General features: G+C 42.7%; 1 protein-coding gene across 2 annotated transcripts in view; it reads right to left on the reverse strand.

Annotated features, from left to right (window-relative positions):
- Positions 1-194: 194 nt before the first annotated feature.
- The window catches only part of SETD7 (SET domain containing 7, histone lysine methyltransferase), a 43051-nt gene continuing 23619 nt past the window's right edge, over positions 195-19626 (reverse strand). For both annotated transcript variants that reach the window (XM_081077659.1, XM_081077658.1), the window contains exons 6-9: positions 15402-15483; positions 12939-13056; positions 10097-10254; positions 195-5928 (exon numbers count right to left, since the gene is read on the reverse strand). In XM_081077659.1, the coding sequence (XP_080933785.1) occupies positions 5748-5928; positions 10097-10254; positions 12939-13056; positions 15402-15483 (539 nt within the window). In that variant the 3' untranslated portion in view covers positions 195-5747. The remainder of the gene's footprint in view (positions 5929-10096; positions 10255-12938; positions 13057-15401; positions 15484-19626) is intronic.

Genomic DNA, 19626 nt, shown 5'->3' on the forward strand with positions numbered 1-19626 from the left:
CATGCAAGCTCCTAGTCTTTCTATCCCCTCCTCAGGTGTTACTACAATGCTTTGAAAATGGAAACTGGTTAATGACATTGTTAAACAACTTAAAATATAAAGTTTGCTTACTAATTTAAAATATACAGGTGAGAGTGTCATAACAAAAATGTTACTGCCTTTTTGCCCTTGACGACCGAAGGAAGACAATGACAGATGATTGTATATTTTGTTTAATACTTGCATTGTTTCTATAGCGCAATTATAGCAATCTTTAAATTTACTTTTCATTACAAATATTTGTCAAGTTTTGTTTCAGAAACATTTTTCCTACTCTCTTGCACATGCACCCAGACACACTACAAAAAACTCATTCATAACACAGTAAGGGCAAACGTTATTCATGTAAACATCTTTCATTAATTTCCCATAATTTAAAAAAATCATAGAATTATAGATACTGAATAAGGCTCATAGATTTTGTTCAATTTCCACAAAAGACCAATCAAAGATGCTCGTTAACTGTGATGGATTAACTTTTGGTTGCAATAAATGCCGAAAGCGAACCCTTGACTTCCTTATCTTAAACATACCTCACAACCTCATAAATGCATTTCAGGATAAAACGAGAACGTAGAAAACCCAGGGGGAAAACTTTCGAAGTAGGGAGCTTAGAACCATGAACCTAATTTCTTCTATGCCAAGCAGACATTAGTAGTCCCTGTACTTCCCACTGCACGAATCGAGAGTAATTGTAGTAACCCCAAATGTAACCAAGTTGATATGTTAAGATCCATTGGCATGTGTGTACATATTGCTAGTATACACAGTGAAAATTTGTCAGAAAATGGATCATTTCATTATATCTGGGACCAAAGTGGAAAACAGAAACCCCCCACTCAAGAGGACTCACGCTGTAAAGGAGCGTTCTGGTAACAGAAGCGTCAGGAGAACTGGGAGGCATGTGGTAGGGCTGTGATCGGTCTTGCTATTAAAGTCACAGGCAGAGGAAGCCAGGATAGGCGTGATCAGAGGGCGTCTCTCTCTGGTTGGAAGTTTGGTGCTTACGTGCATAGTCTCCCAGAGCTGAGACAGGATGTACTGTGCTGACAAATAGGCCCCTCGCCAGCAGCACCCTCCTCGCTCCTCTCTGTGAGGTGGAGGCCGGGACGCAGGCATTGCTGGCGAACCGTGAAATCCCCCCCTGAGGTCTGAACCCCAACTCCACTGAGGGCAGCCTCCCTGACATGTGTGACTAGGCAGTAAGGTGGCGGTTGATGGCGGCCCGAAAACCCACTTCTGAGGGTCCCACGGCCACGTCTGGCTTCTGATTCTGCTGCCCTGCAAGGAAATTGTGCTCTGGATAAATGCACCAGTGTCTCTAATGCCTCGAATACGCTCGCAGGCCCTCGAAGGCCCAGAGCGATGTCACTGAAATGTGGACACACCTCCACGAGCACCTAACTTACACCAGGAAGCGGCTGAGGCACTGGGGAAGCCTACAAGCTCTCTCCACGTCAGGTGCAACAACGCAGGGAAGTTGCCTTGGGTCAGAGTCGATCTGTAGGCTTTAGATTTTTAAAAATCAAAATTGATCTGCATTATATCTCGATAGACTCAGATATTCTCACCAAAAATTTTGTAATTTGTTTAAATAGCACTGGAATAATTCAACTTCATTTAAATATATTCATTCTACCATGAAAATATTTCATACAAACATCTATTTACATACAAACACATTAAAATTTGTGAAAAGGGTTTCCACCCCTGGGGTTGTATGGCTTGAAGTAGTTCCATTGCTTTGAATATATATGCACACATTTGGCAAAACAAAACTATTAAAATTTAGTATTTTTAAAATAAAAAAAGTGACACAGGGTCCAATTCCTGAAGGGAAAGATCAAAGAAAAAAATCTGTCAAGATACCTCAAGTAGATGTAAATTTAATATATTGTGAACCTTTGATCTGTGGCAAATAAACACTACAAAGATCAGTCTTGCAACATAGTTTTGCTCGTTTTTTTCTAAAACAAAAAATGTCTGGATTCTAAATCACTACTCTTATGACAGAAACTTGAGGCAACTGTTTTAAAACAAAGCAAAACAGAAAACTATACCTTCTTGGAAGATCTTAAATGCATTTTGCAGAGTGATTTAAAATTGTATATATTAAAGGAAAAAGTTACCAAAGTGCCACATACTGTCTCACTGAGAAGACAACCCTTGAATTCACTGTTCACAGTTACTGCATTTTTAATAGTTACATTAAATGTTGTAAATGGTTACACTTGGCCTCCACAGTGGCCTTTTCAGGTTGTTGGTGATAAGGAAATAGTTTTTCAAGTGTGAAGAACCTCCAGAAGGTAAATGAGTTTAACCAAGCCCCTGACAGGTTCAAAGAGGTCTTGAAAAACAAATTTCCTTCTTAGTTTCTCAGGTAGACCAGGAATGAAGCAGGTTAAAATAAGAATAGGTCCTAACAAAACTCAAGTCTTCCTAACCTGTTGCTTTTTTAAATGTCATCCTCCCTTTTCGTCAGAAATTCAGTCCTTACAGATGCTTTTGTTAGTCCATTCAAATGTCCATTTGAGGACATACTCCTACAGATTAGTTCCTATTCCTAACTCTAACAAAGATAATATTCCATCAGAGAAAAGCTGCTAAGGAAAGATCTGGTCATGCAGGGGTTGGGCTGAGACGGCTCTGAGTGAATTTCTTTGAGACCATGGCATCCCGCACGCTCAACAGGCGCCAGCTGGTTTTGGGGAGAGCAAAAAGTTCCGTCTTTTTCCCCCCACCACATGGAACCTTCCACATTTCTGTTGTGATGTTGATGTTGATGAAACTACCAGCTTTGGCTGCTTCCTGACATTATTTTCTTCTACAGCAGATGTAAGATTCAGCAGAAAAATACATCCCGAGGCTTTTCCCCTCAGACTTTGGCTCAGACAAGGAACACACCCGTATTTCCTCCCCAGTTACTTCCTTAGGGAACACCAACCCCCCTGGACTTCTTTTCCTACCTACATAACAGTGAATCTGAAGCTCCCCTCTGATTCTACCCTGTGGACAAAGCCTTACATTTGGCTTTGAGAGAGAGAGAGAGAGAGAGGGAGAGAGAGAGAGAGAGAGAGAGAGAGAGAGAGAGAGAGAGAGAGAGGGAGAGAGAGAGGCTGTGTGTCTGTGTATGGCAGGGGGAAATCACAACCAGCAGCGCTAGACGTGGACACAGAGGGAAAGGGAGTGTCTCTATGGCACTCAGAGCAAGACAGGAGCTCAGAACACAGGGGACACAGAGGAACAGAGTGGGAGCGATCAGCTGGGGGTCTTGTTACACATGGATACCCAGGCATTTTCACAGACAAGAGAAAGAGGAAGGAGAAGGAAGAGCCAGTAGACACATAGAAGAGAAGAGGGAGAAAGACAAAGAAAGGCTCTGCTTGGGTGTCTTGTTCCCTCTGATTTGTCTGAATGTCACAGACTCACTGGTAGGTTTTAAACTCAGAGTGTTATCATTCAATATCTAATTTAAAAAATAGATTAGTTGGTTAATCACTACTTACAACTCTTCAATTCCTTTTATCAAAAAAGAAAAAAGGAAGAAAGATTCCATGTGAATGGGGTAATTAGAGTAGCCCATCAGGACAGAAATCATAGCCCATTGCAGCCCCAGCCAGAGCAGTACCACGCTCAGGAACATTCAAAGCTTCATGGCTGCGTCATAGGTGTGACCTGTGCCGCCCTCTCCCTGACCTGACTCCACAACACAACTGACTGGGGTTAATGAAAGCCATTTTTCTCTTCCTAATAACAGTCACTCACTTTGGGACCCATTTGAATTAAAGCACCTACAGAATACCAAGATTGCCCATCCGTCACAGTTTACAGACCGGTCTCTTTCTACAGAATAGAAGCGATCCTATCCTGGGTGCCTTTTAACCTAAACACTCTCTTCAGTTCCCTTTGTGGGAGATCTTTCCGGCAGCCCTGACAACTTCTCATGTGTGAACCATCAGCTTGTCTGCCTGAAACCACTGCCACCTAGTTCCTCCAGCTCTGCTTTGCAAAAAAAGAGAAGGGCTGCTTTTGTCACTGTCTTGAGGGCTGAATCCTGTGCCCAGAGGCTGCCTGAACTGAAAGTCATGAGCAGCCCTGGATCAAGTATTTCTGTGAAATTCTTCCTAGTAAGAGCAACGTGTAATTGACAAGAAATATCAAGCCTCCTTCTGCCTGTTTCTTCCCTCTTTTCCCACACCCCATAAGCCTTCTCAGCCAGAGCTCACCATGGGCTACAGCTTGGAAAGCTTCAGCTTTCAATCCAAACTGGCGGAGGCGACAGGTGCTGGCATTGACACTTGCAAGTTGGAGCAACTGCTGTGCTCCAGGCCTCCCAGCTGTCTCATCCAGGCATCTAAAGGAGACATAGCTGGCATGTGGTGAGGGTGCTTACAAAAACCCCAGACTCCTGAATTCCTTCAGAGCCGTCGCAGTTATGTCACATACCTATCAGCTAAACTAAAAACAGGTTTTCTCCTTATTTCTGCAGGTGTGATTACATATGGCTTGCAAAATGGCTGAAATGCTACTGATAATCATTGCTTTTAAACTATACAGGTGATATTCTTAATTCACAATGCTCTGAAGCAGATAAGTGCTTTGAAATTACAATAATAAAGAGTTTTAGCGTTAAGGTTTGGTTTGTTTCTAGTGATCAGTATGTCTCTCTTAATAGTAGCAATTAAAAAAAAAAACCCAACTTGTGAATTCTGTGTTAGAATTCAAGTTTGCTTTTTGACTTTTGAATTCAATGCACTGTGCCACAAGCCAGACTGTTGTATGTTATATACATTTAATGTGTATGCAAGGAGAAAAAAATTACTAGCACTATTGAAGGTATTGCAAAATTGCCACGCTTACTGCTTAGAAAAACTAAGTTCTCTCTCTTCTTTCTTAAATTATATATTACAACTCTTCCATAACTTAATGCAAACAAAGTAAACTCTTCTCATCTTAAAGCAAAGATATCTTTGTTTACATGCGCGAATAATAATTCTATAATAATACCCCGGCCCTATGAGCCAGTTATTTATATCAGGACATAATAAGGAAGCAATGATATAGAGCCAGAGAGATCTACACACTGGCACTGACACAAAATCCATTGGGAAGTTTTCTCTTGTAAAAGGTAGCTCAGATAGGGAACAGGACTGAGGGGTGAAGTGACTCAGAGTGGGGTTCTGTTCGCTAGGAAAAAGAACAAAGCCATTCTATTGCAAGATACAGATCAAAGGTTAAAAGGCAAATTATACTACATTTAGAGAATAAAAATGTAGTAATTCTCTCTTCCATATGGCACATCTGCAAGTGTGATGACAACACAGTTTGCATTGACCATAGGAAAAAACAGCATGGAAAAACCACGGACTAAAAATGACTGCAAACCCTCCTTTCCCTTTTTCAGTCTCATCATTTGGCATCTCTGAATGTGGTACAGATTTAGACCTGAACCTCCCAAGGACATCATGCTGTCTTATTCAAGTGCTCCACAATCCCTCTCAGTAGGACGTTGTTGCAGGGCTAGCTAATTTTAAATCTGGTATGAGTAATACAGTCAAACCTAGTTAGTATGCGAGAAAGTTGTTGTGAACGCAGAGTGAGAGGACGTGATGTCACAGCACGAGTCCCTGGTTGTCCCGTTGTCGGATAAACGAAGTGCATAGATCCAAGTTTCGACTCCCGGTCTCTGAAGCCCAGAGCCAGGCCCCTCACTTCTGCTGGGTGGCCTGGAAGGCCTTCAGCTCCACCTGGTACCACTCGGGGGCTTCAGGCCCACTCTTCCCTGGGGGGCTGTGGTCATAGCCATAAGCCACGGTGAGCTCCTCGTTGGCTTCCACAGCTCGGAGTGTGCGGATGCATTTGACAGGCCCAAAACGGGGGTGGACAAACCTAGACATCAAGATGTGCACAGTCATTCCCGGGCAGGTGAGGGGCGCAGGCAGGGACGGAGGGGGCTGATTCGGGAATCACACCTGGTGTAATGCTGACACCATGGGTAGGCCCTCCAGGAGTGCTAAGAGGAGACCTGCTGGGCTGGCATCGTTCAGACACCCCCTGGTGAGTCATAGGCACATTAAACTTTAAAAAGCACTGCTCTTATCTTCCTTTTCAAGCATATTTGGCACTCTGTATTTATAAGCCAACAATCATGGTCAACATCAAAAATCTGTCCTTAATGAGAAATCAGATCCGTCAACGTTTCAGCTCATCGGGCCTGTGGCATCAGATTACTTGGCTGCACCTGGGGGAAGGGGCCAGGGGAGGCGTTACCAGGGCACTTTTGGAGTTGTAAGAAAGAGCCCTGTGGGTTTCCAAAAGCAAAAATCTCTGTATTCCATCCTATACAGATAGAGGAAGCGTTCCTTCCTAGCAAAATCGTAGATGCAGGTTTCTCTTCAAAAGGGAAGTCTAGAACTATCTGCCAATTTCCCTGTGAAGTATCCCGTGAAGGGAGCAGCCTCTCATCCTGTATGGAGTCCTTTCAGAAACAGGCAGAGCTGTCACTATGTATATACCTCCGCCAAAGGGTTGCAACCTGGATCACCTGCCCAGCTCCCTTCAGGAGGACACGAAATAAATAACGGACTCAGCTACCCTAACAGCTGCTGAAACCCACAACGGGTGTAAGGCATGGCCAGAAAGAAATGAGCTTAATTTTTCTACGCATCTGGTCAAATCAGTCTCATTCATTTATTGTCACATTTCTAACAAAAGGCATTGAGACACCAAAGGAGAAGGTTCCAGGCCCAGAGTATTTTGGTACATAAGGCATTAGTCACGTCCTTGGCTGGTTCCCTCTAACGGTGGTGGGAAAGGAATATGTCTATGGCTTAGAGACATCTTTTATGTGGGGTTAAAAGGAACAATGTCATCCTTACTCCAAGGGGGTCTCTATGTCCACCCTACTCGGGGGCCATGATTCCCCGAAAGCATGTGTGGGGACAAAGACCCAGAAAGCAGTTTCCAGGCTCTCGGCCTCACATAGAAAGGTGCTGGCTCGGGTAGCAAATGTCCATCAACTGTGGCTAGTTGGCCGTCAGCTGTAACCAGTGAGCCATTAGCCACTAATATAACGGCTGTGGCTAGGCTAGCAAAAGATGGGGGCTAGCAAGAGCGGATTGCAGAGAGGCGGATGTCGCCGGTGAGAATATAGTGGTATGACTCCCCTACTTATGGCTCCGTGGGTGTTCCTTTTTGGCCTCACCGTGTCCTGCGTTCTTATGTGGGGAGTGGGAGCAGAGAGCCCACAGGCCACCCTGCGTGGCAAATGGCGCCGCGAGCAGGGTGCCCCGCCTGACAGCATACTTGAGTTGGGGTGGGAAGACTCTCATGTGAGTGCTGGTCCCACACAAATCATTGCCTCCTTTGGAAAGCTCACCTTGGTATCTATGTCTGAATCTCACTTTCCTCGTCTGCAAAATCGTAACACTAGTCACCCTTATCCGACAGGAGTTGTTGTGACAAAACGAGAGTCACCTGACACGGTGCCTGGCACCAAATGAGGTCTTAACTCGTATTAGTTACTATGGTGAGCATATGCATGTGTGAGAGAGACAGCGTGCTCGTGCACGTGCACAGAATTCTCAAGGATCAGGGATTCAGGAATTCTTGTTAAAATCACAACTCTTTGTCTCTAAATTAAAATAGTTCATTAAAAAATCAAAACAAAAACAAAACTCCTGAAATGGAGCTCTAGTTTCATCTTTTGGTACACTGAAAAATTTCCTGTGAGAAGCCTAAGGCTTCTCTTACAACCCGCTTGTATTTTCATTTTCCTGCTCATTATCTTGATTTTTCGGAGAGTAGAAAATGGACAGACTGAAAAGAAAGAACTCAGTTTCAGGTGTAAGCTCTTCAAGATGGCGGGGGCTAAGACGCAGCCGTTCAGAACACTTAGCTCCTTTGAGAGACCAGCGTGTGCTGCCTGTGACCTGGGAGAGTGACAGGAGTTGCCCCACGGGGTCCCTGGGAGGACTGAATGAGAATGCATGAGAAGGACCATATTGGCCCAGAGTTAGTGCGCAGAAAATGTTAGCTTGTAGACATGCTGCCTGTATTTATAACTAGGGAAGTCGTTCTCGACTGTGTGTCCATTTGGCATTAGGTACCAGACTACAGTGAAAACAAAGGCGTTGTTTTGTTTATGTTGAGTGTGCGTAACAATACCAATGCTTTTAGAAACAAGTAAGTGCCCTGAATTGATACTTGAATGTTATATTTGATTATCCTTCAGGTGGTCTTCCCATTGCCCCAAATAACTAATTGGTCATGTTGGACTTTTAAAAAATAACCCTGAAGAGTACAGGGGCTTGATTTTATACAAATGGTTCCTTCACTTATGTCCTGTGCTCTCTTCTTTTTGGGGAGAAAAATCATGTCCTTACAGTGACATTACAGAACTGATTTGCTTTGAAACAGCAGTCTAAGTACGTAGCATGTATCATCAGTTACCCCTGCTTTAAAGGGCTGTTGTTCAGCTGCATGCATCTTGAAGCCATGTGTTGGCCTAATTCACATTGGCCATGAAAGCCTTGGCGTTAATAACAGTGTCAGTTTCATTTCACATGACACACGTCCTTTGCCATTTCTACCCGCCCTTTAAACAGAAGTTGTAGCTTCAGTACTTGTTGCTGACTGCCAAGGAGAGAAGTCACTGCCAGAGCAATTTTTAAGCCATCTCAGGGATGCAAGAAGGGACAGTCACATCCTGGCAATTTTCCTACAGATTAAATGCACGTGATCTGATCCTGCTTACGTTAACAGCTAGAGGACTGGGGGACCGAAAGCTACAGCTGAGCAGGAAAGGTTGCACCCAGCTCCGTGGCTCCCGGGAAGAACCGGCATTCTCAGGTTGAGCGAAGGACAGCAGTGATCATAGGACAACAAATCCCAGTGCATCCTTTAGTCAGAGGTGCTGACTTTGGGAAGAGAACATTCAGGGGGCACATGAAAACTGAAATATTTGGAGGGCTACTGGGTGGAAGAGAGATTGACATAATGCATGAGAAAGGGAGACAATTAGGGCCAAGGGCTGGGTGTGACAGGAAAACCTTTTAGGCTCAGTGAAAAGACCTTTCTCATCATCAGAGCCCAAAAGCTAATTTCATAATATCTATATCAGTTTGTCCAGACAGCTGCCTTTAGGGATAAGAGTAAGCTCCTCATCAATGGCAGTTTCCAAGAAGAGGTTCAATAAACATTTGGAAGGGGAGGCTCAAACCACGAGAAGGAGGTAGGATTATTTGATTTTTTAAAATAGCAGCTTTGTTGAGATGTAATTCACATATCATAAAATTCATCCATTTAAAGTGAACGATTCAGTAATTTTTCAGTGGTGCAACCATCACCACTATAATTTTAAAAACTTTCATCACCCTCAAAAGAAACCCCATACTCTTGAGAAACCCCCACTTCTCCCCACTCCCCCCAGCTCTAGGCAATCAGTGATCTACATTCTGTTCTATGAATTTGGCTATAGTGGACAATTCATATAAATGGTTTTTTGTGGTTGGCTTCTTGCACTTGGCACGTTTTCAAGGCTCATCCATGCTGTAGCATGTGTCAGTACTTCATTCGTCTTTATTGTCAAATAATAGGCACTCTGATTTTATAGGTCTCTTCCAACACTGAGACTGCAGGCCATATGCTTAGGATTTTATTTTCCTCCTTCCTTTCACATCATAAAAGCGTTCCCTCATGTCCACTATGCACAGTAATTTCAATTTTTACTATTTTAAATACCACTATCCTTAATTTTCCAGAATGAGACAACTGAAGGACAAAAATGAGCCGTAATAAACAGTAACCACTAAGTATGGTATTTCCATAGCATTTCTACTCTTTAAAGCACTTTTCCATTTCTTAGCCTGCCAAGGCCAAAGAGTGGGGCTGTTTAGATTCTGAGTTTCAAGTCATAACCGTGAGACCCCTGGCGGGGGACCCTTGGAGATTCTGAGGGAGCGGCCTAATCTGGGGCAGGATAACACCTTTCGCCAGCTCCCCTCCACCTCAGGGCCCTGAGGCACAGATCTGCCCAGCAACTAAGTGTCACACTTACATGTCGTAGGTACAGTTTGGAGTGAAGGAGTGATTTGCCTTGTGTCCCAAGGAGGCACAGTACTTGGACACGTGGTTGTAGGGCTCAGGCACATCAATGACCGTTTCTTCATCAAGGGAGAGGGTGTTCCCATTAAGGGCCCAGTCTCTGCTGTCAACCTGCAAAAAACAAAAAAGGTGAGCATGAGAGGGGACCTTTCTCCCCAAAGCTTAAAGGACATCGATAGATGTAACTCATTTGTCTTTGAACTTCATGGTTTGAGTGCCACGAACTTGCAAAGAGCCTAAGGCACCCCTCCACTGTTGGTGCAAAAGACATATGTGGCCATCCCTGGGGAGCTCAACTTCCTATTTATTGATTGTTGCCTTATCTTATATGAAAAAAAAGGATTAAAAGTCCCTTACAAAGATACCCAAAAATATAACCAGGTATCCCTCGGTTGTTGGTTTATTTGCTGCAGGCTGAAAACTGTCACCTCAAAAGTCTGCCAGCACCACACTTAAATTTTTACACATCCAATTTAAAAAGCCCAAACAAAGCAGTTTCAGCCATTTAGAGTCTGCTTTGAAGGGGACCCCTCACTCCCCAGCTTCGAGCAACAGATAAGATAAACCCAGACCATGAAGACCCCAGATAGTTGCTTTCCTTGGAGCTCTCGGGTCCACAGACTCCTCATCATGCTCCGTGCCACCTGGACATGTACGATCTCTCTTTCTCAGGAGTTCCCAGCCCTCCTCCTCTCATGCTGGGAGGACATCCCCACTCATGCACCCTGTCTGAACCCCACCCAAGCTTGCTGTGTGCTACTGCCCCTTGGGGTCATGGCTTTTTCTTGGATCAGTCCCCAAATCCCTTGAACCCCTACAGTGAGGAAAAGAAAGCAAAAGAAAAACGAAAGAACCAGAAATATAAAGAATGGCAAACTGCACTCTAGGAAAGTCCCACATCTTTGTTACAGGTGGGCGGGCAATCACTGTGACCAGCTCAGTCACAGTTACCGGCCTGCTTTCTCATCTGCAACATGACTCACTCACTATCTGCAGTGCAACCAACAGGCTTCTGGCCTCCAAACCACACCCCAGGATCTGCTGAGGCCAGTAGAGCAGCCACTTGAAACAAAGACGATCACATTTGCGCACAAACAAAACTGTTGACTTTCAGAGGTATACCAACTCTCCTGCCTCTAAATTACATGTAAGCTGTTATGTGTATCCGATATTCATTCAAAAGATACTTACTGAGTGCCTGCTGTGTGCCAGGCACTGTTGTAGGTGTAGGGATAGAGCAGTGATGGGAGGGGGAAAAAATCTTTATGGATCTTAATATTCCAGACCTGTCTTGTGATATTGATATGTGGCATATGGTATGCCATGAAATAATTAAGCTATTATTTATTATTATGTTGCCATTAGTCGTGTACTCTTATCCCCCCAACAGAATCTAAATTTCAGGAGGGCAAGAAGGTTGCCTCATTCATTTACCCAGAGCCAGATTCTGCGATGAGAAACCCTGCTCGAACTTAGCGGGTGGCTGTATTTGTGACCTTGGGCAAATTGCTTAACCTCTCTGGGCTTCAGTTTCTTTATCTGTAAAAGATTTGAATAAGTAAATTGTATATCAGTATCCTGAGCCACCTTTCATATGCTGAATTTCTGGGCCTCTCAGGATTGCTAATCCAGAGGTCTGGTCGTCACAGGGGGTCATTGTGTGCCAGACCACAGCTCAGGTGGAGTGCATTGCCATCTTTTACTTTGTGACTGCTTTGAATGTGCAAGAACTTCATTATTTCATGGCATTTCCCCCCTTCTCACTCCATAGCAGTAAGTGAAAAGTGAGGGCATGAATGTGGGGGATGAGTGATAAATTTAAATCCCATACACTCAATACAAATCAGAGCAGGATGGAGAGTACAACCTATGCTAGAATCGTTGGACTTTCTGCTCTTAAGCAGATACTTAAGGAAGTTAATTGTGAAGTGAAGAAATAACAACAGAAACAAAATATGAAATCTGGGACATACAACAAAGATTGTGTCCTAAAGGCAAGAAGTGATTCGACTCTTTAACTTTTTATTTTAAATTATTTTTTGGCAATAGAAGCCAGGAAGGGGATTGTATAGCTTTTGCACAAACAGGGGGTCTTCTTATAAAGCTCCCTGCCCAAGGTCAGAAATTAGTTGTTGACAAAGTCCAACTGGATCTCAGTTTTTCAGACACTGGGTATTGTCCAGGACAAAGCAATCACTGTATTATTGAAAGCGCCACCCCACTTTCAATAAAATAGTTGTGGAACTCCAAAAAAAAAAATCATTTTAAGACTCACAGAGGAAAACATTTACTATAAGCTGAATGTTTGTTTCCCCCCCAAATTCACATGTTGAAACCTAACCCCAACGTGCGGGGCTTTGAGAGGTGATTAGGTCATAGGGGCCCTCATGAATGGAATAATGGCCTTATATAAGGGATCCCAGAGAGCTCCCTCAACCCTCCCGCCACGTGAGGTTACAGAGAAAAGAGGGCCATCCATAAACCAGGAAGCAAAGTGGACTTTTGGCAAAAGACACCAAATCTGCTGACACCTTGACCTTGAACTTCTGAGCCTCCAGAACTCTGAGAAATAAATTTTTGCTGTTCATGAGCTAACCAGTCTATGGTATTTTTGCTTTAGCAGGCTGAAGACTGCTATAAGACAATACCCAATCAATTTTACAAAAAAGCCTATCTGTTTGTTCCTTTACATTTCTAATAAATACTAAAATAAAGGGACTAATGAGAAAATTAAGGGTGTTTGAAGCAAAGCCCTTTAACAAATCGAGTGGATTTTCCACTTCTACTCCACTCACCTCTTGGTGTGTAATTCGGACTCCATTATAAAAAGACATAACAGTATTAGGTCCCACTGCTACCTTTGAAAATAGTCCTTCTCCAGCACTGGAAATGAGAGATTCAGCAACATAAACCCTAAATAGCAAAAAGAGTCAAATAATGATTCTTTAAGTTTGATATGTCACTCCTTACACCAACCACCAAAGTATCATTATGGCTGCTGAATCCAAACTGTCAGTTCAATAATAATCCAATGAGAAAAAAGGGAGGGAGGCAGGGAAGAAGGAAGGAAGGAAGGAAGGAAGGAAGGAGGGAAGGAAGGAGGGAAGGAAGGAGGGAAGGGAGGAAGGAAAATTAAAATATTTTGGCACTGGAAATTGAAGAACTGGTACTTATATCTCTTTTGAGAGTGATGTTCAAAATTTGTTCTCTAATAAAAGGGTTATTATGGGACATTCATAAAGCAACTCAGTGCTTGATACAAGGTTTTAAAAATTTTATGTTTTTAGTTAGTGTGTCAATTTTCACTGTCTTCCTAGACAAATAAAACATTTTCCAAAGCTAGTTAAAGTGATACCCAGGTTTGTCAGTGCCAAATAGGAGGGAAAAATTGTTTTAATTAAGTCCCAAGATGAATCTTTTATGTGAAAGCGTGACAAATAGTTAATAAAATCCATCCAAAAAGCACTTCCCAACAAAGGAGTTTATAACAGGTCAGCTGACTCTGGCCCAGGGGCCAAATCTGGCTGCCCCCCATTTTTGTAAATAAAGTTTTATTGGAACACAGCCCAACCTATTTGTTTAGTATTGTCTATGACTGCTTTAGTATTACAAAGGCACAGCTGAGTAGTTGCAATAGAGACCCACAAAGCCTAAAATCTTTACTATGTGGCCCGGTACAGAAAAAGTTCGCCTACCCCTTGTTTTACAAGAAAACAGCACTCGTGATTATTGAACTGGATTTAACAGAGAGCACACGCTCCATCAACTATTTCAGTTCCTTCGGACACTGGGATGTGATGGCCCTAGTGAAACTGGTCATCTGTAATTTCTGTTACACGGATCTCATGCTTATTTTATGGAGTGGAAGACTGAATTACTACCTCCAACTGTTTACTCCCTCCTATGAGAGAACTATACATCCTGCCACTTTGCCATGTGACCTTGCAGTGTTTCTTCAGAACCAGCAGAGGATACGTCCCTGCCTGACTGACTTTGAGCTTGGGCATATGATTTGCTTTGCTATTAGAATGTGGGCACAGTGACTGCATGCCAGGTCTCAGGTGTTATGAAGCATGGCAAGCTTCTGCCAGCCACCTCCAGAGTTTCTATTCATCGCCTCAAGAAGAAAATGGCCCAGGTGGCTCTTGCTCCTTTAGCCTGAATTTTGGAATGAAGACACGTGAAACAGACCTGAACCCAACTTGAAACCTGGAGTCCAGCCTAGTCCAGCTGCTCTGAGATGAGCCCAGTCAAAAGTGACTGAACCTCCGCCAACCCACAGAACCATGAGTGTAACATAAAAGGTTTGCATTCATAAACCACTGGTAAGTTTTGAGGATATTGGTATCCAACATCATCACAATGATAGTAACCAGAAAGACACACATATGGTGATGATACTGTTGTGTTTCAAGGCTAACAAGAGACCAAACCCTTCCCTTTGTAAATGGGCCAGAGCCTCACGTCAAGAAAGAGGCCATTCAATCATTATGATATTGTGGGGTCAACCGTGTCCGTTGAACCAAGAAGAGGCCTATTTCTCAGATGGGAGCAGAAAGTGAATGGAAACCAGGCTTTGTAAGCCAGGCTTACAAAGAGTGAGGCCAAGAGACGGTCTCTTAACTCATCAATAGGCCAGTTGCTAGGGAATAAGAACCCCAGAAAGGCACCAGAGAAGCTATAGCAAGAATCAGGAGCTGAGTTTAGATAAGACAGGAAATGGAACAGGACTTGACACTTGGGGAGTGAGCTTATAGCATCAGACACTTGTAATTCATAAGCTGAAATGTTTTTATGCTTCTTATATTTTCTTCGTTTCACTCTTGTTCTCCCTTAGTGAGTCAGTTGCCTTGCGTTCCAGCCTCCCTCAGCTGGGCTGAGTAGAAAAGAAGGCATTCTGGTCCCTGCCCAGGTTAGAGCCTTAAAGAGTGTGAAATGCTCCCCCAGAGGCCAGCATGTGGCACCAGAGCCCCGAGAAAGGGCTCTGGGCAGGGCATAGCTGGCCGCCTGGCCCGAATGTAGAGATTTCATTCTAGAATGGATACACGAGCTGTTCTGTGCTTTCTCAGTGGAGACACTCTCTTACAGGCACAGATTCTATGTGAGAATAAAAACATTCTTCTTCAGAACATATGAACATTGTTTTCTGGTCAAGAATGTGGCCTGAGCAGAGGGCCACAGAGGACCATGCGTTCCCACCACCAGGGTTATTTAACCTCATGCAAACAGTGCCATTAAAACCACAAGGAAAAAATTACCTGTCTGATTCATACGGATCTGGAAGAAGAGCACTGGTAGAAATGCAAGATGAAGTTGACTTATCGAAGTGGTACACCGAACCTAAAAAGCAAACAAAAGTCTCAGTCTGGATACAGAGTTAGGGGGAAGCATTTAAAACTTCTCTGTGTCCATGGGACCAGGAAAAGTTAAATAACGAAAAATGTTGATTCAGGTTATACCAACTAGAATCAACTTCTTCAAAATAAATGGACACGGTGTTTAGATTTGCTCTTGAGTTTTAGTTTCAGGTCTGAATGAATAGCCATTAGAAGTAGCCCTTAAAATCCTATTTTTGCTTTTGAATTTTCTTGACTCAAATGGTTTAAAAGATGCTTGCATAATTATAATTTTTAATCAAGAAAATGCTTTGTCATGAAACTTTGAGATCTCTCTGGTCAGATCATATTGGATAATGGTCTTAAAATTTTCTTGTGGTTTTCTTCATACTAGACACAGTCTATAGAATCCAACCATCCAGCCCTGGCACTTGTCTCTTTCACTGAAAATAAACATTTGGCTTCACCAGAATTAAGAACAGAACTACTTTTGATGAAGCATTTACAAAGTCATCCTATTTCTATTAAAGTGGTTCAAAAGCCAATTAGTAATTTATTCCAGAAACTATGGTCCTAGAATTAACCTCTGGCCTAGAATTAACATTGGTTCTCTGCAAAGGATTAGCCTCAGAGAATCACCCCAGAGCACAGTGAAGGAAGACACACAATGCTCCAATTAAGCAATTCCTTAGAGGTTCTCAGGGGTTACCAGGACCTATTCCTTTTTTTATATTACAATCAAAACCCAAATTAATGTCTCAAACTAAGAGTTAGAAAACAACCCAGTCAGTCAGTGTCTAACTAGGAAACAGACCATTAGAGTATTTTAGAGAGAGCTGAATTCAGGAAATTGGTTACACAGAGGATGGGAGAGCTGAGAAGCCAGATGGGGCATTGAAGAGCCCAGAAACTGGCAAAAGCAGGAAGCCACAACCCCAAGCCAGAAGGACACAGGCAGAGCGGGGCTTCCTAGAGTTCTAGGTCTGGGGTAGCCTGGCGAAGCTGGAACTATGGAGACATTCTTGGTATAAGAGGAAGTCAGGAGAGAGGCCACTTCTTGAGATATTGCTGGATACAAAGAGGGCTTCTCCCTGCTCCCTTCTCTCTCATGTCCCTGGCCAGTGCCTCCAATTGGCCAAACCCCGACAGAAGCCAGAGGCACAGGAGCCTGGGAAAGGCAGCCTGTAAGGGGCAGACCCTCCTGCATAGAAGCAGGGCAGGGAAAGGCTGAGGCATGCATCTGAGACCATACTGGCAATGGACCATCATGCATTCCATGAAAGGAAGTTAGTTCAAAAGAAGGAAGGAAAACAAACCACAGAAAAACACTTTTTTCCCCCCTCGGAATCGGCTTTTTAAATTATTTTTATTATTTTTTAAAATTTATTTTTCAATTACCGTTGACATTCAATATTATTTTATATTAGTTTCAGGTATACAGTATAGTGGTTAGACATTTATATAATGTAAGAAGTGATCCCCCCGATTAGTCTGTACCCCCCCAGCACTGTGCATAGTTATTACAATATTACTATATTCTCTATGCTGTACTTTACATCCCTGTGACTATTCTGTATCTACCAATTTGTACTTCCTAATCCCCTCACCTTTTTCACCCTGTCCCCCAACCCCCTCCCATCTGGTAACCATCAGTTTGTTGTCGGTCGCTACGAGTCTGTTTCTGTTTTGTTTCTTAGTTTATGTTGTTCTTTAGAGTCCACATATAAGTGAGATCATGCAGTATTAGTCTCTCTCTGTCTGACTTATTTCACTTAGCATAATACCTTCTAGGTCCATCCATATATCAAGAGTTGGAAGATTTCATTCTTTTTTATGGCCAAGTAATATTCCATGTGTACCAAATCTTCTTTATCCAATTGTGTATCGACGGGCATTTAGGTTGCTTTTGTATCTTAGCTATTGTAAATCACACTGCAGTGAGCATGGGGGGTTATATATCTTTTCAAATTAGTGCTTTTGATTTCTTTAGATAAATACCCAGGAGTGGAATTGCTGGGTCATATGGTAGTTCTATTTTTAATTTTTTGAGGAACCTCCATACTGTTTTCCTCAGTGGCTGCACCAATTTGCAATCTCACTAACATGCACGAGGGGTACCCTTTTCTTCACATCCTCACAAATACTTGATTTTTGTTAATATTTTGATGATGGCCGTTCTGACAGGTGTGAGGTGATATCTCATTGTGGTTTCGATTTGCATTTCTCTGATGGTTAGTGATGTGAAGCATCTTTTCATATATCTGTTGGCCATCTGTATGTCCTCTTTGGAGAAATGTCTATTCAGGGCCTCTGCCCACTTTTTAATTGGATTGTTTGTCTTTTTGGCATTGAGTTGTATGAGTTCTTTATAAATTTTGGATATTAACCCCTTATCAGATGTATCATTGTTGAATATATTCTCCCATTAAGTAGGATACCTTTTCGTTTTGTTGACGGTTTCCTTTGCTGTGCAACAACTTTTTAGTTTGATGTACTCCCATTTATTTTTTTTCCCTTTGTTTCCCTTGCCCAAGGAGATATATCAAACAAACCACACTTTTTAAACAAACTTTTTCTATGGAATTCACGTTTTATTGTGCAGAAATTCTCCTATGAACTTCCATCTCCTTTCCTTAGACTAACACTCATCACAAATGTGCTAAATGCCAAGCACATGCAAGTTCTGTGCGGGGGGCTGTGCAGATACATATAGGAGTAACAAACATCTTTTCCTGCTTTCAGCGAATTGATGCCACCTTTCCCAAGGCTTGTTGCCCCTTCCTCTACTCCTGATGCTCCAGGCAAACAGAAGGCATTCTTTACTTTTCCTCCTTTTCTCTATAGTTTATACTAGGATCTTTGGCTAGAATTCATTTATTCACTTGACCAACACTGATTCTAAGAGGTGAGCCAAGCCTTAAAGCTGGAATAGGAATGAGCCAGGAATAGGACTTCCTTCCTATGTGGAGATAAGGAGAGAAGCAATTCCAGCCAGAGGCATGGTAAAGAAATGAGCAAGAAGAAAGTGAAGACCTGGAAGCAATCTGTGGTTACAAAAATCTAAGGAGAGAGAAAGGGTGTGGGGGGGAGAGGTCAGGAATATTTCAGGAGAGGTATTTGCATTCCATTTTCCTCCTCCATCCCGGACCATTGGGCCAGATGGCCACATGACCCTGTAAGACCTGACCTATTGGCTGATCAGTAGGTCAATAAATGTAACTGGAAGAGAGAATTGGAGAGAGAAGCAAAAGTGGCAGCATGCTAAAGATTTGTGCATGGCTTCTTTTGAGTCATCCCAAACAGCCATGGCTTCTGATCCTTCTGAAACCCAAATTGTTCATCAGTCCTTAAAATAGCTGAGACCGCCAGAATCTTGACAGTGAACTCTCCACCCCGCTCCCCTGCCCTGTTTTTGTTTGCCTTAAGGTAGTTTGAAGAGGATGTTCGTTATTTGCAACCAGGGGTTCTAAGCAAAACCATCATTCCCCTAAGAATGATTACTCTGACTTTCCAAAATTTGTTTTTTTACTAATACCAAGAAGAATGTAGTAACAACAACTTTCATTATGGTATTTTATGGTAGGTGCCAAGGTCTGTATTTTACAGTGAAGAAACAGTTCCAAAAGGATAAATAAAAGTAACTTGCCCAAAAATGTAATACAGTAAATGTTGGAGCTGAGACTCAAATTAAGTGATTCTTTTCCCCCCATTGTCATTATTTATTCCTTTCTAAATTTTAATGAAATTTATTGGGGTAACATTGGTTAATAATGTTATATAAGTTTCAGCTGTACAATTTTATAATACAGTATCTGTCTACTCTATTGTGTGTTTACCACCCAAAGTCTAGTCTCCTTCTGTCACCATATATTTGACCCCCTTTACTCTCTTCACAAATTAAGTGACTCTGAAGTTCAAGGATCCTGCCACTAAAAATGCTGCCACTTCTGAAGTTTTAAAATTTGCATCACCCATTGGGATCCTCCCCTGGCCTGAGTCTCCTCACTTCTGAACATTATAACATGTCTCCTTTCGGAACATACGTGAACAGCACAGATATTAGAGTGTGAAGTTCAACGATTGCTGTTGCACTTAAAAAACAACAACAAACAGCCTTTTGATTTGGGAATGATTTTAAATTTACAGA

This window comes from Rhinolophus hipposideros, assembly GCF_964194185.1.
Source record: "Rhinolophus hipposideros genome assembly, chromosome: 16".
NCBI classification, from domain to species: Eukaryota; Metazoa; Chordata; class Mammalia; order Chiroptera; family Rhinolophidae; genus Rhinolophus; species Rhinolophus hipposideros.